The sequence below is a fragment of the Phaseolus vulgaris genome, chromosome 2 (assembly GCF_051622355.1).
Source record: "Phaseolus vulgaris cultivar YP4 chromosome 2, ASM5162235v1, whole genome shotgun sequence".
Taxonomy (NCBI): Eukaryota; Viridiplantae; Streptophyta; class Magnoliopsida; order Fabales; family Fabaceae; genus Phaseolus; species Phaseolus vulgaris.
This window is the reverse complement of record NC_143499.1, coordinates 44,530,335-44,558,196: the sequence shown is the minus strand read 5'-3', so window position 1 is coordinate 44,558,196 and position 27,862 is coordinate 44,530,335. Positions and strand designations below refer to the sequence as shown.

The following is a 27,862-nucleotide window of genomic DNA, read 5'->3' as shown; positions in this document are numbered from 1 at the left end:
TAATAAATAAATAAACTCTAGCATGGATTTAGGCAACACAAACATAATTTAAAAATAACAATTTAAATAAGAAACTAAAGTTGTGTGGATGATAATAAAAAATTAAGTTTTTATTACATTAGCATTAGTTAAATCAATATTTTGTTTATTGAGATGTAGTGTCAATGCTAATTTAACTTATTTAAGAAAAAAATAATTAGTTTCGCATAAAATACATAGCATCGATATATTCATTATAACTTTTTTATAGGGTTTTTTGTTTGGAGTTGGTTCTGTTTTTGAAACAGAACAGTTGGTGTAACAAACCTGGCGAGTAAGGTTTGTGTTTTTTAAGCCTTTTGTGTAAGCGGTCACCACCGAAGGAGTCAGTTTAGCAGTGCTGGATTTCTGGAATAGTGAGTGTATGCAGAGAGAGATAAGTGATTGGGTGACATGTGGTATTGAGAGATACAGTTATAACAATATTTTAGTTATGAGAGATAAAATGGGCAACCAGTCCTAAACTACTTGCCAAAAACAAAACGGGAAGCTCGTCAGATTCCACATAGTGATATATACATGAGATTCAGATAAATTCTAAGAACGTGGTCTGCAGATGAATGACGCCAGAGGACCTATACTACAAGGGGCGTGCATAAATTTACCTGTTCATATAACATTTATGGAATTAAGCAGCAATCGCCAAACGCCTTTTTATTCATAAAAACTCTCAAACATTGACTTGATGAATTGCCTCTTATTCTTTGAACTGGATATTAACATGGGTGCTACATATCAAGCTTTCTTGCAGCAAGGTTTCACTCTGCAGCATTTATTTTCCCTCGTTGAGAAATGAACAATCTGCTCAGTAATGTGCTTCTGACTTGAAAGGGGTCGTAAAGTCGCCCACGAGCCATAGAATGTTTCCACAGCTTGTGCAGAAAAACCATTCTTGCTAAGGTCTAGTAATTGCAAGTTCTTTGCCTTACCAATAGCAATCGAAAACTGTTGCGTTAAATGGCACTCGGGAGATGAATTTCTTTGACATGAACTGGCACAGCTGTCGTCAATTCCAGAAGCAGCAGCTTCCAGTGCAATATCTTCACTATCAGCAACTTCCAGCTTATAGTTGGGTGTGTTTAAAGAGCAAAGGACCTCTTGATTATCATCAACTTGCATAGCATCTAGTTTCTGCTCCTGGTTTTGTGAGCAGCTTTTTACTGATAAATCATATTGTAGAGTTGAACATTCCTTTGGAACAGAATTATCAGCAATATTAAGTTCTTCAATGCAGCTGTTCTCTGATAAAAGAAACAATATATTCATAAAATAGTAGTAGCTGAAAAAAACGAATCAACCAGATAAAATTTAATGACTACCTGCCAGAGCCTCAATTATGTGAAGGATTCCAGTAAGCCCAAGTTGACACTTTCTAAGAACCAAAACTTTGAGACAGCACTGTGGGTTTACGAGAAGAGAAAATAAAGTATCGCTGCCCTGTAGTTATTAGAGAATTTAAACAAAGCATTAATAACAAGACTGATTAAAGTCACAAAATTATCACTGAAACGGTCACAGCTATACATCTAAATCAATAAACTGCAAACCAGTGTAGGTAATGAAATGATATGAAAAGCCAGATTCTGTTTAGTGTTATAGCAATACGCAAATACAACCAGCCAAGGAAACATGCACTACAATGATATTAGCAATAAAAATCCAGTTACAGCAACGAACCTCAGCCATGATAGGGTTTCCTTCCAGGTTTAGCTCTAGGATGGAACAAAAGAAATTAACACTGGTGTTTAAAACAAAGTTACATGTTAGACCACAATATGATAGGTCAAGTTTCACAAGCTCTTCATTCCCTTTGAGCAAAGATTCTACTAATTTATTCGCCCCTTCCTGCAGAGTATTGCCTCTAGCATCAGGAGGTCATGTGGGCAAGGCAAGCTGGATTAAACAATAATGATATAACAACGTGAAAGTGCAGTAGTAGGAAATAGGTTTTACTCACAGTTCCAATACCCGTGCCCCCAAGTAGTAGTCCTGATAAAGTTAAGCTCCCTGCAAGCTTGCAAAGGGCATCGACAACTGGTTTGCTTAGTTTTAGACCACTCATATTCAACTCTGAAAACCTATAACGGGCAAACTTGTTTAAATTTATGTATGCTCAAGAAAGTAAAATTTATTTAAGGATGCTGCTACACAGAGATGGATGGTGACATTGGTACCCTTGATTTTACCTTTTCAGAGTAGAAAGCTTGGACAGAAGATTAACTGTAGCATTTCCAGATACAGGGCTGTTGTATCCTATCAAAGTTAGATTACCCGTTATGCTGGAAGACTACATGGACCAGGGATTTGAAGATAATGATAGATTCATCATACCTATACATAGATGGGCAAGGACAGATCTGGAGTCCAATGCATCTGCAATCTTTTGAATAGTTCTGGATGTGACAGAACAGTTCTCTATATTCAAGCTACAAAGCGCTGCAAAACAGAATGTAAGCTATTAAAGGAAAAGAAAGAATAGGGTAAATCCCTTGTGTATATTGAACACATAGGGTTATGTTTATATAGGAAAAAGAAACATATGGGCTAAGCCCATTACATAAATATGAGATATCTAACAATATCTATAATATCTCATAATATCAAATAATATCTAATAATATCTAACACTCCCCCTCAAGCTGGTGCATATAGATCATATGTACCCAGCTTGTTACAAATGTAATCAATCCTAGGTCCTCGTAAGGGTTTAGTAAAAATATCTGCTAATTGATTATTTGAATTAACAAACTCAGTCTTGATATCTCTTGATATAATCTTTTCTCGAATGAAATGACAATCAATCTCAATATGTTTTGTCCTTTCATGAAAAACTGGATTTGAGCTAATATGAAGAGCAGCCTGATTATCACATATCAGTGTCATTTGAGTAACCTCTCCAAATTGCAATTCTTTAAGTAACTGTTTAAGCCAAATAAGCTCACAAGTAGCCGAGGCCATAGCTCTATATTCTGCTTCTGCACTAGATCTTGCCACAACACTTTGTTTCTTGCTCTTCCAAGAGATCAAGTTATCACCAATGGAGACACAATAACCAGAAGTTGACCTTCTATCAAATGGAGATCCTGCCCAATCAGCATCTGAATAACAAACGACTTTAGTATGGTTATTATGACCATATAACAAACCTTTTCCAGGAGAGCCTTTAATGTACTTCACTATACGAATGACTGCATTCCAATGATCTTCACATGGAGAATTAAGAAATTGACTCACCACACTGACTGCAAAGGAAATATCAGGACGAGTAACAGTGAGATAGTTCAATCTTCCAACTAATCTCCTGTACTTCTCAGGATCTGAAAGAGGCTCCCCCTGATTGGGTAGAAGCTTGACGTTGGGATCCATGGGAGTATCAACAGATTTCGAATTCATCAACCCAATTTCCTCCAAAATATCTAATGCGTATTTTCTTTGAGAGATAACAATACCAGTATTGGATTGTGCTACCTCAATCCCCAAGAAATATCTGAGTTTGCCAAGATCTTTGGTCTGAAAGTGTTGACAAAGGTGTTGTTTTACTTGTGAGATGCCATGGTGATCACTGCCTGTAAGAACAATGTCATCAACATATACTACAAGATAGATACACCCAGCACTCGAGTGACAATAAAAAACTGAATGATCGCCTTCACTGCGAGTCATACCAAATTGTTGAACAACATTGCTAAATTTTCCAAACCAAGCCCTAGGAGACTGCTTGAGGCCATATAAGGATTTGCGAAGACGACATACCAATCCAGAAGACTCCCCCTGAGCAACAAAACCGGGAGGTTGCTCCATATAAATTTCTTCCTGCAAATCCCCATTAAGAAAAGCATTTTTAACATCCAGTTGATAAAGAGGCCATTGTTGAAGAGCAACCATAGCTATGAATAAGCGAACAGAGGCCATCTTTGCTACTGGAGAAAAAGTATCACCATAGTCTAAACCAAAAATTTGGGTATAACCCTTAGCCACAAGACGAGCTTTGAGACGATCAATAGTACCATCAGGACCAACTTTGATAGCAAAAATCCACCTGCAACCAACAACAGATTTCCTAGATGGTAAAGGAACAAGTTCCCAAGTTCCATTATTCTGAAGCGCATTCATTTCATCAAGCATGGCCTGACGCCAACCAGGATGGGCTAAGGCATCACCTACAAATTTTGGAATGGATACAGAAGAAATAGACGAAAGGCAGGTATAAAAGGGTTGAGATAGTCTATGGTAACTCAAAGCAGTATAATGTGGAGAGGGATTACGAGTAGAACGTATACCTTTACGGATAGCAATAGGAAGATCAGGTTCAACAGTTGGAGGTTCAACTATAGGAGCCGGAGGGGGATGAGGTGTTGGCACCAGAATAGAGTCTGCTGATGGACGATGAGACGGTTGACGACGACTATACACCTGAAGAGTTGGCGGCGGTGGTGAATTGTTAGGTGCACTAGGCACAACAAGAGGAATATTAACTTGATTAGATGAAGAAATTGAAGGAGAAGGACAAGACTTAAAGTAAAGGGAAGATTCACTGAAGGTGACATCTGCTGAAATAAAATAACAGTTTAAAGACGGTGAGAAACATTTATATCCTTTTTGTGATCTAGTGAACCCTAAAAAGACACATTTGTGTGACTGAGGAGATAATTTATCAAGACCAGGACTAAAATTATGAACAAAACATGTGGACCCAAAAACTTTGGGAGGTAAAGAGTGGAGAGGGTCATGTGGAAATAAAATAGAATGAGGAATTTTGTTATCTAAAACTGAAGATGGCATGCAATTAATGAGATAACATGCACTAAGAACAGCATCACCCCAAAAACGCTGAGGAACATCACCATGGATTAAAATAGTACGAGTTGTTTCAACAAGATGTCTATTCTTGCGCTCAGCTACCCCATTTTGTTGAGGTGTATAAGCACATGAAGTTTGATGAAGAATACCATGAGAAGCCATAAAATTTTTAAAAGAATGAGAAAGATACTCACGTCCATTATCACTGCGCAAAATTCGGATGGAAATTCCAAATTGATTTTTAATTTCATTGTAAAATATTTGAAATATAGAAAACAACTCAGAACGGTTTTTCATTAAAAATACCCAAGTACATCTTGAATAATCATCAATAAAAGTAACAAAATACTGAAATCCTAAATTAGACTTAATACGACTTGGTCCCCAAATGTCAGAGTGAACTAAGGCAAAAGGAGATGAAGCACGTTGTGAGACACTACAAGGAAAAGAACTACGAATGTGTTTCCCTAACTGACACGACTCACACGATAAAGTAGACACATTAGACAAACTTGGAACAAGTTGTTGCATCTTGGCAAGACTAGGATGACCCAACCGAGCATGAATGAGAGATGGAGAATCCATAATTGCGCCAACATGTGCAGAGATCTGTAGTTGATAAAGTCCATGAGACTCACATCCGGTGCCAATCATCCGTCCCGAACTCCGGTCCTGTAAAGTAACAGAATCTTTGGTAAAAGAAATAACACAGTCAAGGGAACGAGTGAGACGACTAATGGATAATAAGTTAAATGGAGACCCAGGGACATAAAGAACATTATCAATAGATAAAGATGAAAAAAGATTAATAGTACCAACACCATGTGATGGTACCCTATATCCATTGGCCATGGTAACTGAAGGTAAATAACCCGTAGTAGATAGGGAAGAGAAAAAAGATTTATTACCAGTAATGTGATCAGTGGCAACTGAATCTAGAACCCAAGGGCCATGGGAAGTGGAGTGAGTGAGGCCAACAAAAGATGTACCTGAATGTGCAACAGAAGCCGTGGAACTAGGGTTCTGACGATCCTCATACCATTTAAGAAATTCATTGAAAATAGCAGGCTAGCTTGGGGTATCAATTGAAGTATGGTCCATGGTAGAAGGTTGCACAGGGGCAATTTGAGCAACCGCAACAGATCTAGGAGGACGACCATGTAAGGCATAACATCTGTCAATTTTGTGGCCAAGTTTGCCACAATGGTCACACTTGTGACGCCCTTTGCCCGACTTGTGAGGGCGAGTACGATCATTATGCTGAGATACTAAAGCAGAAGAGTCATCAACATGAGACGTTATATCAGCGGTGTGTTTACCTGGCACGCGCAAAAGGGTAGAACAAGTGGAAGTAAAATTGGGCACAATAGGAGATCCCAAAATTTGATCACGAACGTGAGAATAATCATCAGGAAGACCATGTAAACCCAATAACATGAAGAACTTGGATCTTTGTTCTAGTTCTTGAGAAGGAGTAGAGGCAGGAGGTAATAACTCATTAAAATCATGAAGAAGAGCATGAAGTTTACCTAGATATTCTGCCATTGTACCATCAAGACGTTTGGGAGCAACAATTGTGAGAAGATTTTGACACACACCATAAAGACGTTGAGTATCATTGGTGTATAATAATTTTGCTTGTTCCCAAACTTCTGAACATGTTTCATAGGTACGAAAAATTTGTTTTAAAGATGAGTGAATGGTCGATTTGATAACAATGCATAATTGAGCATCAATTTTCGACCAACGAACAACCTCATTTTCAGCAAGAGTAGGATGAGTAAGATGATCAACATAACCTTGACTCTTAAGCCATAATTTAATATCTGATGCCCAAGTGTCATAATTGGTTCCATCCAATTTGTCAATGGAAAGATGAACATTGACGTAATTAGTTTAAATAGATGAATCCGACATAATGACTGAAGAAGAAGCCATAGTGGCAGCGGAAGCGGAAGAAGCCATAAAAGATAAGGACAAATCCAGTCACCGGTTAATTGGCGGGAGCAACAAAGATGAAGGCTCCGACAGCGATTCCGGCGAAGGTCCGGCGAAGTTCCGGCGAGACAGTGGGGGTGGTGGCTGGAAAATTCCAGTGAATAGTGGATTCACCAATAAAAATTGAACCCTAAACCCTAAACTCTAACCTTATGCTCTAGATACCATATTAAAGGAAAAGAAAGAATAGGGTAAATCCCTTGTGTATATTGAACACATAGGGTTATGTTTATATAGGAAAAAGAAACATATGGGCTAAGCCCATTACATAAATATGAGATATTAACAATATCTCATAATATCAAATAATATCTAATTATATCTAATAATATCTAACATAAGCAAATAGAAGTAGAGGCATATCTACAGCAGAAATCCACATACAAAGCACATTGAGAGACCATAAACACATTTTGACATAAATTTGATATAAACATTTCCATAGCTCAAAGCGAGACCATGTACACTAGAAAGGATAGAAGAGAAGGACATGACAATGAGTATTCTTCTAGAGATGGAAAAACAATATCCAAATTGCCAGAGGTTCAAGTCAAGCAGCTTACCTGTACAGTTTTTTAAAATTGTCGAAAGATAAGATCCACATGCATCAGTAAGACGGTTTCCAGATATGTTAAGAACTTCTAGTCTCGCAAATAGAAGTGAACACTCGCAAATCTAACAGAAACAAGCAAAGTTAATACATTAGCAAATTTGAGATTACTCGTGCAAAAAAAGAGAAAGTATACTATCTGGAAACCATTGTTGGGACACGATAGGCAAATACAAAATAGGTTATGATTTGAAAATCATTGAAAAAATGGCCTTTCGTTGGGACACGATAGTATGATATTTTTGGTGATTAAGAGCTAATCATTCATTTTATTTTTCAGAAATTATCACAACTAGCATCAAGAGTATGCATCCATTATATTTGAGTTCAAATTTGGGACATATTTTCCTGTTACATAAACCATCATTTTAGACCTCATACACCTAAAAAACAGATTTAACAAGAACCAATTTTAGAACAAGGAACAAGCAAAGATTAAAAGATTGCTAGTATCATACCTGAAACAACGTTGTTGGGCCAAATCGATTACAATGCAAATCCAGAGTTAAGCCACCATAAGATTGTCCCGATGCTGTGAACACCTTTTGAAGTTTCTCTATTGTTCCGTTTCCTAAAAATATAATCAACTATAAATATATAACAGTTTCACTCGTTATATTTTTATCTATTTTAATTCTTTCATGGTTTTAGTTTCAAATCATTCATTAGTCGCCAACAAAAGGACTTGTTACCAGATATTGTCAATGAAATTTGAGACTTGACAAATTTGCTCACAAGACAAATATTAGAACCTATAGCAAAAAGATTACAAGCCAGAAAAAAATGTACCTAACAAGTTGTGAGAGAGGTCCAGCATTGCAAATGACTTTTGGGAATGCAGTGCATTTATCAATGGTGTAATTGACAAATCTTGCAGGTCGCAATCAGACACAACAATCTCGTCATCTGAAACCTGTTAACGACAATAGGCCAAAAGCAATTGTACAAAAAAAAAAGAAACAGATTCAATCAAAAATATGAAAATGAGAAGGCATACGTGTCACTGTGCAGTGGCTATGAAAGAATTGATATAGATAACATCCATCTTACCTCTAAATTGTAAAGCTTCATCAGTACCTTGATGTTTGGTACCTCAGATAACTCTTTGCAGCAGTCTACGTACATTTTTATCAGGCGCTTGTGAATCCATCCTATAAAGGATAAAAAAATCATGCGTCTCACTTGGAGATGGATAGTGGAAAGCTAAAATTTGATGTTAAATACAGTTTCAATAAAGCATAGGCCTATAACTGCCTTTCCGCTGTCAACTTCACATTTATTGTTTCCATAAATTACAACTTGCAATCATCAATGTATATCAAGTGATGAGTCAAATTAAATTAAATTTTAATCAATACATAACAACCAAGCAACTACTCTAGAGATTCAAATATTTATGTCAACTGACGTGCAAGTAGTAAAATATCTTGAATAATGAAGTTCTTGACAAGACCCAGATGAGATAAAAAGAAAAAACAAAACTCGAGGACATGGCATAAAAAATCGAATGGTGATAATACTGAATAAAAAAAGAGCACCAGTAGTATCACATACCATCAACGGAAGCTTCAACCATGTCATTTCCCAGAACTTCCTTAAGATGTTCAACAGTTTCCAGGGATTCCATATCTCTTCCAGCACATTTTATATGCTCAATAATGGGCAACAAACCTATTCATAAATTTGTAAGTGCATCCAGTTGATAAAACTGCAACTTAATGGTAATAGACTAATATTGAAGAATGGAATCAGTTGCTTGAAAGTTTGGTATGGTTTCACATGTTGGACACCAAGTATTAATATGAATACTTCTTGTGCCTGCTGCTAGTGATAAAATTCTATCAAGATCCATAAAACTCCTAAGCAGGACAAGAATTTGTCATTGACATGTTAGGCACAACCAATTTACATATAGGCACATTTTTTGAACATCTATATGTTAGATCTTGTTGGTGCCTCTATAAACCTTATTGTTAGGGCACAAATTATGCTCCATATGAAGCTTAACATAATGTAAGGAACAGACAAAAGAACAGACAAACTTAAGCTGTGTCACTTGGTGACACTTAGCTACTCTTCCTCACAGGCCAACCAATTTCTGCACCAAAATTAATGAATCCAAAATCCTGGAATAAGCATTCACAGTAAAACTTCCATCTAGCTAGGAAAGAGGAAAAACTCAACATATGCCAATCAAAGAAAAATAGACCGATCACTTAGGAAAATTTATTGAACATGCATCTATCTTCACCTCGGAAAAGAGTTAACCAATCCATGTTGAAAACAGAGGTTAAACCATGTTTAAAGAATACTTAATGGTAAATAAGAAACTAACAGTAAATCTAGGCTTTGATTAAGTTTTCTGTTATTTATATACAAAGCTAGAATACCCCAAACTCACTTCCTCTTCTTAAATTTTATACAATTCTTAACCAATTAAGTTTCAAGTAGGGGTGGTCATGGATTGGATTTTTCAAAATCCAATCTAGATCCAATCCAAATAAATGGATTGGATCTAAAATCCATATCCATTTTAACTAGATCAAATTTATATAGATTTCTTTAAAATCCATTTAAAGTGGATTAAATCTAGATTAAATTCACTTTGTTAATTAAATTAAATCTACTTTGTCAATTACATTAAATCCATTTTAATATATACACACTAACTTGGCTCAAACTGGGCCTAAGCCGACTCAACCTAGACGCGGACCAACTCGACTTGACATCGACCCGAACCCAGACCACTCGATATCGGCCTAGGTCCAAACCACTCGAAATCGGCATAGGCCCAGACCACTCGACATCGGCATGGGCCCGCTCAACTAAACATCGGCTCGAAATCAGCCCAAGCCCGTTCAGCTCAATATCGCCCGGCTCGCTCGGCTCGACATACGCCCGGGGCCACTCGACTCAGCATCAGCCCAGGCTTGTTAGACTCGACATCAGACTAGGCCCGCTCAACTCAACATCGGCTTGCGCCTGATCAACTCGACATTGATTCAGCCTCGTTCCGCTTGACATTGACCCAAGCCCGCTCAACTCAACATCCGCTCGGGCCCGTCCAGCTCGACTTTGGCCCGAGCCCGTTCAGCTTGACATTGACCTGAGCTCGCTCAACTTGACATCAGCTCGGGCCCGGGCAACTCAACATCGGACCGTGCCAGGACAACTCGACATCGGCTCGACAAGGGCCTGGGCCCGAGCTGACTTGGTTCAACATCGGCCCAGGCCCGTTCAGCTCGATATCGGCCCGGCCCGCTCGACTCGGCATCAGCCCAGGCTTGTTCGACTCAACAACGGACTGGGCTCGCTCGACTCGACTTCAGCTTGCGCCCGTTCAACTCGACATCGGCTAGGGCCCCTTCAACTCGACATTGACTCGGCCTCGTTATGTTCAACATTGGCCCAGGCCCGCTCAACTCAACATCGACCCGAGCTCGTTCAGCTTGACATCGGCCCGGGCCCACTCAACTCAATATCGACTCAAGCCTGCTAGACTCGACATCGGTCTGGCCTCGTTCTGCTTAACATCGACCTAAGCCCGCAATACTCAACATTTGCTCGAGCCTATCCAGCTCGACATCAGCCCAGACCCGTTCAGCTCGACATCAACCCGGGCCCGAGCAACTCAACATCAGCACGGGGCCACTCGACTCGGCATCAGCCGAGGCTTCTCCGACTCAACATCGAACTAGACCTGCTCGACTCGACATTGACTCGGGCCCGTTCAACTCGACAATGACCCGGCCTCCTTCAGTTCAACATCAACCTGGGCCCATTCGGCTCGAGCCCGTTAAGCTTGACATCGGCCCTAGCCCACTCAACTCGACATCAACCCGAGCCCGTTCAGCTTGACATCGGCCCAGGCTCGCTCAACTCGACATCGGCCCGAGCCCACTCAACTCGACATCGACTCGAGCCTGCTAGACTCGACATCAGCCCGGCCTCGTTCCGCTTGACATTGACCCAAGCCTAATCGACTCAACATCCGCTCGGGCCCGTCCAGCTTGACTTTGGCTCGAGATCGTTCAGCTCGAAATCTGCCCGAGCTCGTTCAGGTCGACATCAGCCCAGGCCCGGGCAACTCAACATCGGCCCAGGCCATATCGACATCGATCTGGGCCTGCTCGACTCAACATATACCAAGGATTCCTCGGCTCGACATGGGCCCAGGATTCGTCAACTCGAAATCGACCAGGGCGCACTCGGTTTGACATCGACCCAAGCCTGCTCGGTTCAACATTGGCTCAGACCCACTCGACTTGACATCGGCTCAAAATTGGCCCAGGCACGTTCAGCTCGATATCAGCCTAACCCGCTCGACATTCGCCCAAGGCCACTTAACTCAACATCGACTTGCGCCCATTCAACTCGACATCGACTCAGGCCCGTACAACTCAACATTGACCCGAATTCGTTCAGTTCAACATCAGCATGGGCCCGTTCGGCTCGAGTCCATTAAGCTCGACATCGACCCAGGCCCACTCAACTCGACATTGGCCCGTGCTCGTTCGATTTGACATCAGCCTAGGCCTGTTCAACTTGACATAAGCCCGGGCCTGTTTAACTCAACATTGTATCGAGCCTACTAGGCTCGACATCAACCCAAGCCCGCTCGACTTTACATTCGCTCGAGCCTGTCCAATTTGACTTTGGCCCGAGCACGTTAAGCTCGACATCAGCCCGAGCCCAAGCAACTCAACAGCGGCCCGGGTCAGGAAAACTCTACATCAACCTGGGCCTGTTCAGCTCAGCATCGACCTAGGATTGCTCAACTCGACATGGGCCTGGGCCCGCTCAAATTAACATGGGCCCAAGATTTGTTGACTCAACATCGGCCCGGGCCCGCTCGGTTCGACATTGGCCCGGATCCACTCAGCTCAGGCCTGATCGACTCAACATTGGCCCTGGCACGCTCGGCTCGAAATTGGCCCGACCCGGATGACTTCACTTCGACCCAGACCCGCTCGGCTCGACATCTGCCCGGGCTGGGACGATTCGACATTGACCCGGGCCCGCTCAGCTTGACATAGGCCGGGTTGCTCGGCTCTACATCTACTCAGGCCCGTTCAGGTCAACATCGACTTGGGCCAACTCGATTCAACATCGGCCTGGGCCCACTCAACTCGACATCGACCCAGGCGCGGACGACTCGACATCAACCTGGGCCCGGACAACTCAACGTCGCCTGGGCCTGGACAACTCGACATCAATCTTGGCCCGAACAACTCGACGTAGCCTGGGCCTGGACGACTTGACATCGATCCTAGCTCGGATGACTCGAGATCAGTCCGAGCCCTCTCGGCTTGACATCGATCTGGCCTGTTTGACCTGGGCCCAGATTATCTTGGCTCAACCTGGATCGAGACAAGTTAAAATCTAACCCAAAATGCAATTTGGATAATCCAAAAATGTATCTAATCTATATCTAATCCATATCCAATTAAATGGATTGGATTTAAAATCCAAAAGTATGGATTTGGATTTGAGATAAATCCATTTAAATAGATTAAAACTAATATGGATTTGGATAATTATGGATTGGATTTTGTAATTTGGATTTTTTGTCCACCCTTAGTTTCAAGTAACTGGAGATCTTTGCTAATATTACTAACTGACAGAAACACTAAAAAGTAAGAACTGCCTACCCTCTGATCTCTTTTCCGGCAGAAATTGTAGATAATATAAGCATGCAACTACAGCCTTCAAAGAGTCAATGTTCAACTGATCACCAGTGGTACACAAGGTTGCTTCAACGTGTATTAGATCATTCCCAATCCGACATGTAATACATTTCTGGGACTAGAAAATAGAGGCACCAAGTTAGAAAAATAGTTATTAGATGGGCATGAACCCCAGGTATATTTACACTCCAGTCATAACAGTAACACTCACGTCATTTTGGGAAAGATGCAACCTGGGCTGGGAAATATCATTTTGTTTGCCAGAGAAATCAGTGTCACATTTAGAACCAGTAGGGAAATTAGCTTCAGCAACTACATCATTACTCAAAGACCTAGAATGCCTGCCAGATTTTGTGGCTGTATGTGGACTTGAACATTTGAAAGAACTACTACTTTCTTCAACATTAATTGCACCCTTAGATCCATACTCAGAGATAACCTGCCATCCCAAAAATAGAAAAGGCTAGGCGTTCACATGGTCATACTTGAGCAAAGCTCGCATACATGCAACTAAGTGGAGATATCTTTACCTGAATTTTACAAGGACTGGCTTTTCTCTTAACTGCAATCAGGACAGTATCAATCAGAATATATTCTTGGTATAAAATATTTGCATCAGATCAGAGTAAGCAACAAAGAAAACATACTGGCATTATAAGTGGGCAAATCATCTACCAGGCAATCATGATCCTTTCTGCTTGAACATTCCACCTCATCATCATCATCATCAGAAAGAATTACACGGACTCGTTTTCGACTAACAATTGTCTGATGATCACTGGTTTGATTTTTCAGACTACTGGGTGACTGCTCTGCTTGCTTGGTAGAGTTGAGAAGACTTTCTTTGTGGCCTGTTTTGTTTTTGGATGAGCTTTTTATGGATTGATAGAGGGACATAAGTGGTGCGTCATCTTCCAATTCATCTCCAGTAGTTGGAGCTTTTGATTGAGAAATTGTCTTTGGAAAGCAAAAATTATCAGACCCACTGTTTGACAAATAATCATCTGCTTCAGTATCAGTTTCAGAGCAACAATCCTCTGACATATTTTTTGCTGCTGCCTCCTTTTCTTTGGATTCCTTCAGTTTATCAATTAGAAGCTTCAACCTCCTATAAAAATTACAATTGATCAGCACTAAATTACATGTCCATCAAAAGGAACCATGATAATGGAAACAATAAAATGGATTCACTTTGCATAGTACGAGATTTTTACTTTCGGGGGTTTGAATACTAAATGGGTAGGGAGTAGTTAGTTCAACAAAACTGCAAGAAATGTATATTAATGATACAGGCTACCATGATCCAGTTACCTGGTCTCATCCTCATCGTCAAATCTTATCATGTTGCTATAATGCATATTTTCCAAAGCAGAGAGTTGCACATCAGGCAGGTCTGCTTCAACAGCAATACTACAACAAGATGCAATCAAATCAATGCAGTTCAAATAAGACCATCAAAAGGATGCCAACATGGATGTAATTTTTTTTAAGTCCAATCAAGGATAAGTCATATAAGTATTACGTAGTAGGTGGTCAAGTTTCATTCAGCTACTCAGATTCCATTACAGTTGCAAACTATTTCTTGTTCCATTTCATCAGTTCTCTAATTTCAGAAAATAAAATCATCCAGTAAAGTTAAATATATAGACATTTCTCAAATTTAGAAAGAATAATATATTTCTGCTGTATTTGAATAATGAACCCATTGGACCTATAAATACATGATCCTGTTGGTTATTTTAGAAAATATGGAGAACAAATCCCTGTAATTATGGGATTGTTTTTAAATACATAATCCAAGTATTAGTAGCAAGATACATCTATAATAAAAAATAAAAATTATAGCAAGGATAAAATAAAAGACTTCCTAAAATACACAATAAGTGGCACGGTTTTGACAATATTATTACCTGTAGCTCTCTTGAAATGCATCTAATGCTTCTCTCCAATTGTTAGTAGAATCCAAAACATTACCGATGTTAATTTTCACCAGCGCTTGCCCCTATAATCGTTATTAGCAAAGTATCAACTAAATGACAATAAACATGCACAAACAATCAAACAACCTATTTCACCTACATATATCTTTGAATACTAAGTAAATTAGGACATTGGCATGCACACAGAAATTTAAATGTCCCATCAGGATTTGAAGTATTATGTCACCCTCAATGGAAGAAATTCTCATGTACAATGAGTATAGTGCCCTCAATGACTACGATTTTATTATATAGCATTATAAAGTAAATCTTACCACAAAGACTTAATTTTGGTGTCACGAGTTGTGTTGTAGTTAGACTGTTGTATTACTTAATTTCTCCTGAAATGTACATTGTCCTCTTTTGAAGGGTCAATGAATCGGCAAGCAACTAAATCTTATAATTTTCATCTTTGGTGTGCATATGGATGTATTCAAAGTTACTTCCTCTTAATTTCGTATATAAACTATAGGCCAAACCATATAAATTTTGAAGATTGAATTGAATATATGATTAGTGCCTTGGCTTGGAGTCTTTTAAACCCTTATTTTGCAACATACACAGGGCATGTTTTCTTCACAGCTTAATTCTAGAAACAAGTGAAAATCTCTCCAAAATAAGTTGAATCAAACACACATTCATATTACCAATGATGTGAAATCGACATGGATATTAATTTTGATTTGTATTGTATTAAATAAAGTAAGATTGGAGAGGAAAAAATAAATTGTTAAATTTATGTCATAGTTACCTCTAAGTTACCAATATTTTTGTACATTTGCCAGCTCTTTTTGTACCATTTGATAGCTTTGTTAAATCTTCTGAGTTTCTGGTATGATTCTGCAATATCCAGATATGAATCAGCTAGCTTCTGCCTATCACAGAGTTCACTTGCTATTTTCTTCTTCTCCTTTGCATATTCACAATGCTAAACAAAACATTGTTTAGTAAGAAAGGTCACACTTAAGCAATAACTAAACATACCATAACTTCAAAAAGTCTCTGCTTGGACACATGATACTAATGGTTCATTAAATTATCAAATGTGGAGGAAAACATAATATATTACTTAACAAGATTATCAAAAAGTCTCTGCTTGGACACATGATACTAATAGGTCATTAAATCACAAAAGGCTTTGCAATTAAATAAATTGCACAACAAAACAAACCTTGCTTAAAACAACAATGAATATATACTTAATTCATAGCAAACAGAACATGTGCGTGTGTATATCTATTCCTTAAAGCAACGATAGAAGACCAAACCAAGACTTCTTCACGTGTACCATACGAAGTAAGAAAAGGTGAAATGAAGAAATTGATATGATGGAACATAGCGATGCAGGTCAAGCGTCTCTTTCATTAACTTGATAAAGAAAAATTGAACATACTAAACAAATGAAACCCACTTGGTGTAGTGAACATAAGTATCGGATAAATTATGAACTGCCTCGCCAAATCATTAAAAATTCAAGACAAAATAGTAATTCCAAGACAGACATAATCATGATAAAAAAAAAACACGAAGATAGAACTCATACCTTCTCCCACGCAGAGATCATCCTTGCTTTCTCAACAAGGCGTTCAAGAACTGCATTCTGCTGCAGCAAGAATTTCCGCTCATTTGATGTCCCTCTAGCCGCGGCTATATCTCTTTTAAGCTTTTTAAGGCTTTGCTCTTCTTTCGTTATATCAGCCATTACCTTACCAGCTTCTCTCACAGTTTCAATATTCTGCTGAATTTGCTTAACCAAAGCATCTTCATCCTCCAAGGACTTCGCCAAACCAAGGGCCTTCTCGTAATAAGCACTTGCATCTTCGTACCTCTGAGTCCTGTAATGCATTTCACCAAGATTAATATACCCCTTGGCCTCCCCTTGACAGTGTCCAATTCTGTTACAAATCACAATATCCCTCTTGATGTTTTTCCTAGCCTCATCCCAAAGCCTAAGTTCCATATACACAGTCCCAAGGTTGTGATGGAGCCTACTGCGGCCATCATCGAATTCAGCGACCTCCTCTTCATCACAAATCTCCAATCCAGTAGTTAAAATCTTCCGCGCCTCGTGCAAGTTTTCAAGATCTATTTCAAGCAAGCCTATGTTGTTGTGCGCGTCTATGTACTCCTTGAGAAAAGAAGACTTGTTGTTCGGAGGATTCTCCTTGAGCTTCACCGCGAGATCCATCGCGCACTTGAAGTACTTCTTCGCGTTGCGAATAGAGTTGTGGTCGTGATCCGATCGCGAGAACAGTTCGTGGTAAGTGCGTCCGAGTTGCGTGGTCGCTCGCTGCTCCTCGACGATGTCGTTTGCGTCTCTCGCGAGCTCTAAGTGCTTTTTCTGTGAGCGGTAAGACTCCCGGTGTTAGAAAGGAAAACATAGGTTAGGGTTTTGAGAGGGAGAAGTATTGACCTGGAAAATTAGGGCGTCGGGGAACTCTTCGAGGCGGAGGTACATTTCGCCGAGGGATTGGCAGGTCGGGAGCAAGTGCTTCTCCGGTAAATGTTTGAGCGAAATTTCGTAATCGATTCGGAGCCAGTTCAGGGCAATGACGTAATCTCCACGCTTTTTCATTATGTCGGCGATGACGTTGGCCCACCGCGCCTCCTCCCGGTGGTTTCCCTCAGCATTCGCGTTCCGGTACGCCGCTTTCGCTGACCTCAGCTCCGCGTCCATCTCGAAACAACGGAGAAAGGTATCGTTGTGGGTTTTCTCAGAAACTCTTTTCTTTTCTTTGCAGGGAAAGGCAAACGTTGAGGCCCGCGCGCAATCTATTAAAGATTCGAATGAATTTGCTGTCTCCCGCCAAAAACACTTTCTTCTTGTTTTTCTTTCTCTTTTTTTCCATTTCTTCAAACAACTTTTTTTATGTCAATTAATTTTCCTAAAAATGCTCCTATATTGACCTCAACAAGTTAACATAGTATTATAAAGCTAAACAAACAACAACTTGAATTTTAATACTATTTATCTTAATTATATCTTAAGCACTTATTAAATATATTTTTCATTTTAAAATTGTGTTCTTACTTTTGCATGTGTGAAACAATTAGGTATTCTCTAAATTTTATCTTGCAATCACTTGAATTAACTTTGGTAAAAAAAAAAAATTCAAATAAAAAGTTAACAACGTAAAGCACCATTTATGTTACTCAGACACAATAATTAGATAGTCTTTACTACCAGTTTATTTTAGAATTTTAGGAAAAACAAATTTAAATTATTAAATTAATCTCAATCTTGATTATGTTTGGATAAGTTTCTTCCCAAAAGCTTTTAAATAAGAAAAAAACTAAAATAATTTTGTTGACATAGTTTTATTAAAGTTTCCTTTTTCTAGTTTTATGTAAATTAGTTTTAGTTTATAAAACATAATTTTTTATTGTTTTCTCCTAAAAATATTTATAAAAAGGCTTATAAAAAAAACTTGTCCAAATATACCTTAAATATATGTCAGCAAAACTATAGATTTTGAATAAAAAAAGGTGTACGAGGTTACTAAAAAATAATTTGAATAGAGCAGTGGAACTCAATATATCCATGAAAAGAAAACTTGTTGGCAAGTGCCATAACAAGGAACATTCAATCACACCGCAGTATTTACATTTTAACTTCACCGGCATGAGAGAAAGGATGGGACACAACACAACAGGTAAAACTATTAAAAAGACTAGTAAAACCTGATATCCCTCGCCTCATCCCAAACACGAGAAAAAAAAAGCTATTGAAACTATACTATGATACCATCTTTTCTGACATTCTCCTTCTAATCTCCAAGATGGCCTGGTATCTTTTTTGGGATAAATCATTTATTGCCTCTTGATACTTCTGTTCAATTATTTCCAACTCTAATTTCAACTCACCCTCAGGTTCAGACGAGGAGGAAACAATGTTGAGACTATTAGAGAAGCCTTCCATGTCCAAAAACTTGCTCTTACAATCGGACGATGCCCCAATTTCAGATGCAGTTGAGGATTGACTCCCTCCATCAAATTCTGATTCAGCAGACATAAAGGAAACTGCAGAAAATCTATTATCATTGAAATCAGTTGTTGCAGATGCATACGACTTCTCAGAGCATAGATCATCTGCCTTGGTTGCTTTCTGAAGACCAGTGCCCAGGTCAGATAAAGCCCCATCGATATCCATATTATCAAGGTTTTCTCTTGCAACTAATGTTGCAGATGAGGTAGAGGGACCTAAATCTTCAGTCGAATCTTTTGAGCTGCCTGTGCATTTTGCCAACTTCAATTCCCCCTGTTGGCTCATAAGAGTTTGTTTATTACTAGGAGAAACCAGGTGATCAATTGCTACACAGGGTTTCCAGTTAACAACCAAATTCATCAATAACAAATCTATTAACTCAGCTATGAATTTAACATTATGATCAGTAAGTTCAAGTTGCTCAACCATTTCGCTTGAAACTGAAACAGCAGTGTCACTGTCAAGGTAGAAAATGAAATGGATATTTCTTGCTCGTCCTGCACATAAAAAACAAAGCGTATAACTTTTCATCAATGAATTTAAAAACAGTTGCTACAGAGTAGAAATAAGTTATAAGTTATATATACTCACCACCTTGATCAGCTATCCGCAGAACCAATGATACAGAGTTCTTATCATTTTCTTCACCTTTTAGGAAGAAAATATCACCTCTCTTCTGCCTCCTTATCTCAACACTTGTAGAACATAATGCATCATCAGGGGATTTATCAAATATAGTGATCGCTGGAAGCTCACAGATGTCACCAAGATCCATTGAAATGTCTCCATTACGTGAACTAGAAGGACCTTCTGACACCATACAACGACTTTCAGAGGCTCCCAATTTGGGAAGAACAATATGTGGTAATGGAAAAGGACCCTTCTTTGTTGAAGCATTCATTTGAAGAAACGGGTCCATCAGAAGCTCCTTGGCTGACAATCTTTGAGATGCTGGGACTAGACATTTCTCAATAAATGATTTCATTTCTGGATCTGTCACTTTAGAAAGAGCAAAAGGTTTTATACCCTGCAAAGTCAAATATTGTGTGACCCAATAATCTTAATCATAGCCTGTGGAAAAAAGAAAGAAACTTGTTAATTATGAGATACTCACGGATGAAACTTTCTTGTATATCTGGGCCGAGTTTCTGCATTCACTGTAAGGATACTCAGACGTCACCAACTCAAGCATGCACATGCCAAACGAATATATGTCAGCTAATTCATTGTAACTTTCATCATACAGCTCGGGTGCCATAAACTCCGGGGTTCCTACCAGGATTAGTTAGGTTTAAATAGAACAAGTATATTAATCAAACAGCGTTGGGACAAAGAATCAAGGTCTCTTACTATTGCTATAACTGTGAGATGAAAATGATTAAATTTTATGTTAACTTCTAACTCCGCAAAAGATCAATACATATATCAATGGAACAAGAAAGCGCAGAGAAACAGAAGAGAATACCAATTACACTCTTGGCATTACTTCGATCCAAGAAAGTTGCTAGCCCAAGATCTCCAATTTTAACTTCTCCTTGGTGACCATTGATAAATATATTATCACATTTCAGATCCCTGTGAATAACTGGTGGGTTGTGACCGTGGAGATAGTTTAGACCCAATAAAATTTGTCTTGCCCATCCTTTAACGGCCTTCAAGTCAACCTTCTTATGTTTTTTACGAAACCTATATCATGCATTGCATCCACTAACAAAAGGTTGATTTCACAATAAAAAAGCACAAGGATGTTCATAATATATATGTACAAAAATGGAAGGTGAACATACTGTTTGAGGCTACCCGAGGTAAACAATTCCGTAATCATATTAACGGTCTTGCGCCTGTCATCAATCCAGGAATTATAGAATCTTACTATGTTATTGTGCTTCAGTGATCGCAAGAGGTGCAATTCTGAATACAGCCTATCTAAGTTACCGGGGGACTGTAACACCTCATCAATCTGAATCTGACTCCACGCAACTTCAATCCCATTGACTTCATCAAATGCCTTGTAACTGATTAATCAAGAGTTTTAAGGAAAACATATATACTAGAAACAATCAAGGTCAACCACAATCATAAATTATTTTTCTTAACCACAAAAAAATGCATAGCATAGCATTACATCGAAGACCTAAACACCTCTGGCAGTATAACATGTTTTGATTTCAGCACTATGAAGCTCGGACAGGCCTCATGGTGTGTTCATGTTTGATACATATATCGGACACTGGCAAGCATACGACGACACTCGTATAACACATTCTAGCACAGTTCCAAATGAATCTCTAACAATTTTAGCACGGTTCCAACACACTTAAGAAAAAAACAAATACAGTGATTTTCTAAAAACTTGAACTTATTGTATTAGGTTTTATTATCATTTTGAACTAGCCATAGGAAACATCTTTCTACCACAAAGAAAAAAATGGTAGAAAAAACTTAGTCAGGTTTTATATAATTCACATAAATCTTGATTTTCAATTTATATAATTCATAATGATATAATATATAAATTTGTGTTCCTTTCCTACGTTTGGGAGACTACACTTGTAGAAGTGTAAGTGTGATGTCTAGTGTCCGTGTGTGCTACATAATATCAGCAGCACAGTAAAAACAGTCCATGATAAAATAAAGCATTGTCTTGTAGTTACAATGCTGTCAAAGAATCGAAAGCAAACATGTATCTTAAGAAAGTAACGGATACACAGTTTTAAAAGCTCCTCTGCCGATCACTTCTTTGTACTGTTGTGAATGCAAAAGCAGAATCAGCTTACTGCATTGATATGTAATTCTATTTTTGTCCCAAAGAAAATAAATATAAATAAAGGAAAACAATCATATTACCTTGATGTAGGTGCAAGTAGGATCAATTTCAACAAAGTCAGGATCAGGAGGCTCCAGATAACATGCACCCTCTTCTGAACTTTCTGTCCCCTCCAAACTCATTTACACGGCACTTTGATCCAAACCTACATTCAATTCGAAATCGCCATATTGAAAACGCAAGTAAACAAAGGATGGATTTCAAAATTGCACCAGGTCGCAGCCAGGAAATTGCGTGAATGTAGGAAGAGAAAAAAAAAATGAATGCAGCCCAGTTTCTGTTTTTACCTGAAGAGCGGCTTCGAGAACTTGATTGTCGAAACAGAACCCTAAATGAAATTGAAGAATTAGCTGAACAATGGAGATACGAAGTTTGGGGAATGAAAAACACGGCACTTGTTCTGTATAAAGAAAACTCTGCTCTCTATTTATAATTATCTATCTTAATTTTCTTCCTTGTAAATAAATATCTTCACAGATCACAATCATAGTTTGTTCTGCCTCTGTCATCTACATTCCACATCGCCGTCACACTCCATCATACACTGTCCTTGTCGTTTTCCCATTCTTTCATGGGACTAAATATACCGATATATACTAATACGTATACATATATATATTTATAACTGAAAACATCCTTAATGGGCCTAGCTAATGTACACCCATTGGCCCAATAAGGATGCTGACCCCGAGATATAAAAAACGTAAACGATGACGTTTTATGATTTTGGCGTTTTCGTTTCAATTGTTTGTGCGAGAATGGAGTTCCTGGACGAGGACGCGAGGCCAAGGTTCGTGTTCCAGTCCGGTGCCGCTGCGAGCACCGAACCAACGCACCCCAACCAAAAACCTACCAAGCCATTCCTCTTCGTCACCGTTTCTCTCTCTTCGCTCTTCCTCGCTCTATCTCTCTTCTTCCTCGAATCCGAACCCTTCAAATCGCTCCTATTCTGGCTCGCGCTCTCTCTCCTCATCGGCCCCTTCGCTCCGCCCTCCCTCACCGGCGGCGACGTCCGCGTCGGCCTCGGCGAGGTCGTCAACTTTCCTGATCCGGAGCCCGAAACGGACGACGACGCTAGGAAGCCTCCGCAGCGGCGATCCAGACAGCGGAGGCCCGAGGAAGTCGCCGCCATCGGTCCGGTGGTGTCAGTCGGCGCGGCGGAGAAGAGAGGAGGAGGTGGCGGCGGAGTGGAGAAGGTTTCGACGGTGGTGGAGGAGAAGGAGTGGAGCGAGGAGGATGTGGAGGTGCTGAAAAAGCAGTTGATAAAGAATCCGGTGGGGATGCCGGGACGGTGGGAGGCGATAGCGGCGGCGTTCGCCGGAAGGCACGGTGTGGAGAGTGTGATAAAGAAGGCAAAGGAGTCGGGGGAGAAGAAAGTGGACGATTCGGAATCTTATGCAATGTTCTTGAAGAAGAGGAAGGCGTTGGATAAGAGGGTTGTGGAGGAGAATGGGGGTGAGGATTCGGTGACGGTGGAGAAAGCTGTTGAGAATGGTTGGAGTTCTGGTGAGGATGTCGCTTTGCTGAATGCACTGAAAGCGTTTCCTAAGGATATTTCAATGAGGTGGGAGAAGGTTGCCGCGGCGGTTCCCGGTAGATCCAAAGCGGCTTGCATGAGAAGATTTGCTGAATTGAAGAAAGGATTTCGGAGTTCAAAAGCTGCAGCCGAGTGAACACTCTTCTCCCCATGATCAATTTTTTTTTTTGTTTAATTTTGTTATGATTTATGTTGTTTTGGGCTTTGATGAGGCATTCTTTGCTCCTTCTGGGGAACACTCAAATTCTGGTCGTGTAACTTTATAAAATGTATTGATCCGATCAATATTTTGTATTCGGAATCTCTTGTAATGAAAATAGATATTTAATATTGACTCTTAGAACTTTGAACTTTGCTTTCTTGTTGATTTAGCTGTGAAATTACATGTTTTCTGCTTGGTGAAGCAGTAATGTACTTGTACCCGTTCTCTGAAGTCTTTCTCTTTGTTTATTTATGCCTCTGGGTTCACATTTTAGGAGCCAGGTTTCTCACATTTAGGCCAACCATTTCCATAGTTTAGTTTGTTGGAACTTTGATTCTGTTCTGTGTCGTGAAATGCATCTCTTGGTTAGTGAGTTTGGGCATTGGCCTTTCAATTACCTCTATGCAAGGTGCCTATAGTTTCAAATATTGCTAATTCCTGAGAAAGTTATGTTGGTTTGGTTGGGTTAGATGAGAAGTCTGGGCATTTTATGTTTTATCAGCTGGTTGGTGGTAGTCTTTTTTTGTTTACTGGTCGTCACTAAATTTCAGTGAAGTATTCTACATATAATTGCTTGCACCCTGCACTCTGCATATTTAGAAAATTACACTAACCTCCCATGCTTTGTAATTAGCAATAGTCCATACTTTGTAAATAAAAGTAAGGTAGATGTGTGAAATTTATTTTTCTAAATAATGGTTGTTAATGGGTAAGAGTATTATATAAAATAAGGAGGTAGTTCAAATAAGGACGCTGTAAGTGTTTCTAATACCACCTTAAGGGAGATCTGTGTATTAATATTTTATGTAAATTTTTCTTATCTTGGCACCAGTTGCTTGCGAGTTCATCTGGGTTTTCAAATTTTGATTTCGTGTATACAAGTAATAATTATACGTGACCCACAGTTCTGAAACTTGGTCAATGTCTCACTGGTCAAGCGTTTATGTTCATTGCAGCTTGCCGAGTTCTGAATGATTTCATACTTCTTTTAATAAAAAGTCTATAAATTGAATTATTCAAGCATTCTAATTAAAGAATTCAGATCTTAATTCTTAGCCAACAAAATAACAGTTGTCATTTAAAGCAGGATCTGGTTTAGCATATAACTTGTGAGTGACAGCTTGTCATGCGACTCCACTAAAGATCTTCATATTCAAATAACACATTTTTTAATGTTAAGAAGATTATTAGTTTGTTGTATCTCTTGATTTAGGTTTTTATTTTTGGTCTAAGGGAAGTCTCGTAATACATTTTACAAAAGGAATGGAGATAGGAGATAAGGGAATAGGAAAGAAGAGGAGTTCATTGCAGACTTTAATCAACTGGACAGGCTTGAAGGAATTGTTTCATCCTTTTAATTTAAGCTAAAATATTTTTACTTGCTATTATAAAAAAATTGTTATTTTGCTTTGAGATTTATGAAAGAAATTAGATTTTCTTTCACCAATCGTATCCTCCCTTTCTGGGTGTAAAACCAAAACCAGAAAATATCAAGCACCACCATCTCGTTAACTTGTACAACTTTGAAAATGTAATATACAATACTCTACGTTGCTGATAAAAAATAAAAATAAATAAATAAAATAAAAATACAATACTCTACGTGATTAAATACTGATTTGTCTTATTTTAACGGTTGGGAATCTGGATTCACAAACAATTATGCAACTTCTTCTTGCAGTAAACCTCTGTTTTGATAAGGAAGAATTAGGTCATTTAGTTCAACTAGTAGATTATTGGTTTTAATTATAAATATTTCAAAATACATGCAATTGAAATATAAACGTATTAAACTAATTTAAAAAATAATTTACAGAACCTCACTTAAGATATATGTACAAATACATTGAAATGCCCAATACTCTGATACTCCTATGATACCTATCCCACTCAACAGAACGAATGAAGAAGCAACACATAAGCCACTCAACCTATACAAACAGCTCAAAAGTAAAAAATGAAAAAAAAAAATTGATAACTAAAAAACAAAGAATCAATCTATTTGACTTTGTCACTCGAATAACCCTTTGGTACCCAGATTGAAGCCACAGTCAAAGGCCTTGACTTCCAACACAAGGCCAACCTACCCTTCTCGAATTGGACCCAATACCCTCCACCAAAGAGGCTTACCAAGAACTTGGCTTGTGAAATATTACATGTACTCATAGGAACACATCTAAACCCTTTCAAGGAATAAAACCCTTCCTCCCAAACCTTTCTCTCCTCTCTCTCACAAGGAAACTCCCTCACACTGTCCAAGATTCTAAGCCCCAAAATCTCTTTCTCTATCAGGGTCATCTCCATCTTGTGGCTACCCCATAGACTACTAGCAAGTGAATCACAAAGTGCAGTGTAGTGATGTAAAGCCTCACAGAAGAACTCAACAAAGGACATGGATTTGAGCCTAGAAAAATTAAATAGTTCTTCCTCCACTAAAACCACAAGCCTTGGGGACAATTTGGTTACACCATCCAAAAAGGTTTTGACCAGTGAGAAGCTCCTATTGGGCATCCACTGGTGTATCATACAGTTGACTATGAGTGTTTGATCAAGTTCAATTCCTTGAATATCTTCTTCTCTTTCCATCATGATTTGATCAAACACAAATGGAAAGTTGATAGAAGCTGCAAACTCTTTGAGCCTTCTTCCTGTTTGTTGAGCAGAAGCAGCACCTCTCTGGTCCACTGTGATGGCTGATACTCTAAGGGAAGTAGTACTTTTCCTCATTGCAAGGTCAACCATCAAGGGTGGCCACTGGATTCCCTCCATGATGTCAAAATCAATGATGTGAACATTCTCAGCACCTTCCGTGGCTTCTAAGATTGCTTGGTTGGCGGTGAAATGAGCAAATTTCACATAGGGTGAGAGTTCTTGGAGAATCTGAAACACACAGAAAGCATTTGTGTGTGTAGAAACAGCACCACGCTGCAACAGTTCAGGGGCATTTGTACTTTTATAATACAGACCCTGAGTAAAGAAAAGAGCCAACCTGTTCAACAAACCATCACCGGTTTCTAAAGAAGATGCCTTATTAAGTTTCTCAATTATGTCTGAAGCAAGAGCCCAGTTGTGTGCTTCAACAGCTTCAGCTCCTGTTAACAGAAGATCAGCTAAACTAGTCGGTTCCACTAGCTCTGCTTGGATTCCCTTCAAATAAGAATCCCCTTCTTCCATTGCAACATGCACATTTTCCTCAGAACTAAGGGCAAATCCATCACAGAATTCAATCTCTAGTGGATCATTATGATTCATAAAACCAAAGTCCTGGTTGTTTGTGTGTTGCAGAAGCAACTCCAAAGACTCTTCACCAAACATTTCATCCAGGATGGTATTTGGTGATGATATATCTTCTGTTTGGAATGGGAATGCATTTTCTAAGCAACACTCGTGGAGTTGGTTCATGTAAGGAGGGCCAAATGAGAAATCAAATTGCTCATAATCCATCACAAATGATGAAAAATATAAAGGTGGCACTTGGTGGGAACTTAATTGGTGTACTCTTATATATAGACAACCTAATATGGAATTGAAAATAATTAAACAAGTAGATAGTTCTAAACTCTAGTACCTGATTGAAGTCATGAAGTGAAGTGGATGAATAGAAAAAATTAATAAAATGATCCCATTTTTTTAATAATATACTCAATCCCATAAAACCAGTTCAATGAGATTAGGTTTGCACCCACTTATATTATGGGTGGTTCGATAGTGGCCCGATAATTGATGGTACGATAGGATAGACTTTAAATGACTCTGATACCATATTACAAAGTGAACTTTAAGCCTAACTCAACCCTATAAAACCGGTTCATGAGGTTAAGTTTTGCATCCACTTATATAGTATAAAAGACTCTAATCTCTAATCGATGTGGATCTCCAACACTTTTTAATAATTGAAATTTACTAATAACCGTAAAAGTTGATTTGAGAATCCTTAGCTTTTAATATTTCTTATTTGCAATTTTAATTAATAAAAAAACGTGTTAATAAAATATATTAAATAATGTCATACTATCACCTATATTGAAACAGTTAGGTAATCTGAATACATTATTGTTAGTCCGGTTATAGTGGCCGGATTGTTTTAATTGTGGTGACGATTTAAACAAAGTAAACTTTTGTTTTTTTCTATTTCAATTTTAGCTATTCAATTTAATAAAAAAAATAATGTGCTTTTTAGTCTTTTGTTAAAAATTGA

The 27,862-nt window shown here is 38.8% G+C and overlaps 5 protein-coding genes across 12 annotated transcripts; 1 reads left to right on the top strand and 4 right to left on the bottom strand.

Annotated features, from left to right (window-relative positions):
- Positions 1–519: 519 nt before the first annotated feature.
- TSK (tetratricopeptide repeat (TPR)-containing protein) lies at positions 520–17,913 on the bottom strand. Of its 3 annotated transcripts, none has more exons than XM_068614446.2 (20): positions 17,527–17,913; positions 16,657–17,454; positions 15,865–16,041; positions 15,045–15,136; positions 14,446–14,544; positions 13,782–14,242; positions 13,665–13,696; positions 13,346–13,573; positions 13,099–13,252; positions 9,002–9,118; positions 8,498–8,598; positions 8,237–8,360; positions 7,906–8,018; positions 7,401–7,512; positions 2,371–2,475; positions 2,226–2,292; positions 1,997–2,117; positions 1,717–1,884; positions 1,359–1,476; positions 520–1,280 (listed from the first exon to the last, which is right to left on the bottom strand). In XM_068614446.2, exons 1-20 carry the CDS (start codon positions 17,788–17,790, stop codon positions 775–777), a joined length of 3,957 nt encoding a protein of 1,318 aa, XP_068470547.1. In that variant the 5' UTR covers positions 17,791–17,913; the 3' UTR covers positions 520–774. The 3 variants fall into 3 exon arrangements, 2 of the variants coding, with proteins under 2 accessions (XP_068470547.1, XP_090155094.1); XM_090298968.1 differs by having other exon boundaries at positions 15,865–15,953; positions 17,527–17,862; XR_016518815.1 differs by lacking the exons at positions 520–1,280; positions 1,359–1,476 and having other exon boundaries at positions 1,867–1,884; positions 2,226–2,282; positions 17,527–17,881.
- On the bottom strand, positions 5,793–6,729 carry LOC150029185 (uncharacterized; the record flags this gene model as incomplete). Its single annotated transcript, XM_090298973.1, has 1 exon — positions 5,793–6,729. A coding segment is annotated over one exon (822 nt), but the record flags the coding sequence as incomplete, so codon positions are not given.
- Positions 17,914–18,609: 696 nt separating the features above from the next.
- WNK6 (WNK family serine/threonine-protein kinase 6) lies at positions 18,610–22,573 on the bottom strand. 6 transcript variants are annotated; one of them, XM_068614441.2, is made up of 8 exons: positions 22,213–22,520; positions 21,946–22,070; positions 21,806–21,843; positions 20,886–21,113; positions 20,564–20,784; positions 20,213–20,370; positions 19,690–20,125; positions 18,610–19,595 (listed from the first exon to the last, which is right to left on the bottom strand). In XM_068614441.2, exons 2-8 carry the CDS (start codon positions 22,045–22,047, stop codon positions 18,850–18,852), a joined length of 1,929 nt encoding a protein of 642 aa, XP_068470542.1. In that variant the 5' UTR covers positions 22,048–22,070; positions 22,213–22,520; the 3' UTR covers positions 18,610–18,849. The 6 variants fall into 6 exon arrangements, with proteins under 6 accessions (XP_068470542.1, XP_090155096.1, XP_068470543.1 ...); XM_090298970.1 differs by having other exon boundaries at positions 20,564–20,805; positions 22,213–22,518; XM_068614442.2 differs by having other exon boundaries at positions 19,693–20,125; positions 22,213–22,488.
- Positions 22,574–22,635: 62 nt separating this feature from the next.
- Positions 22,636–23,812, top strand: MAMYB (Duplicated homeodomain-like superfamily protein). The gene has a single exon (XM_068614445.2). It carries the CDS (start codon positions 22,636–22,638, stop codon positions 23,596–23,598), a length of 963 nt encoding a protein of 320 aa, XP_068470546.2. The 3' UTR covers positions 23,599–23,812.
- Positions 23,813–25,460: 1,648 nt separating this feature from the next.
- LOC137809801 (protein NODULATION SIGNALING PATHWAY 2) lies at positions 25,461–27,108 on the bottom strand. The gene has a single exon (XM_068610876.2). The coding sequence runs from the start codon at positions 27,106–27,108 to the stop codon at positions 25,663–25,665; it is 1,446 nt and encodes a 481-aa protein (XP_068466977.1). The 3' UTR covers positions 25,461–25,662.
- Between the last annotated feature and the right edge of the window lie 754 nt (positions 27,109–27,862).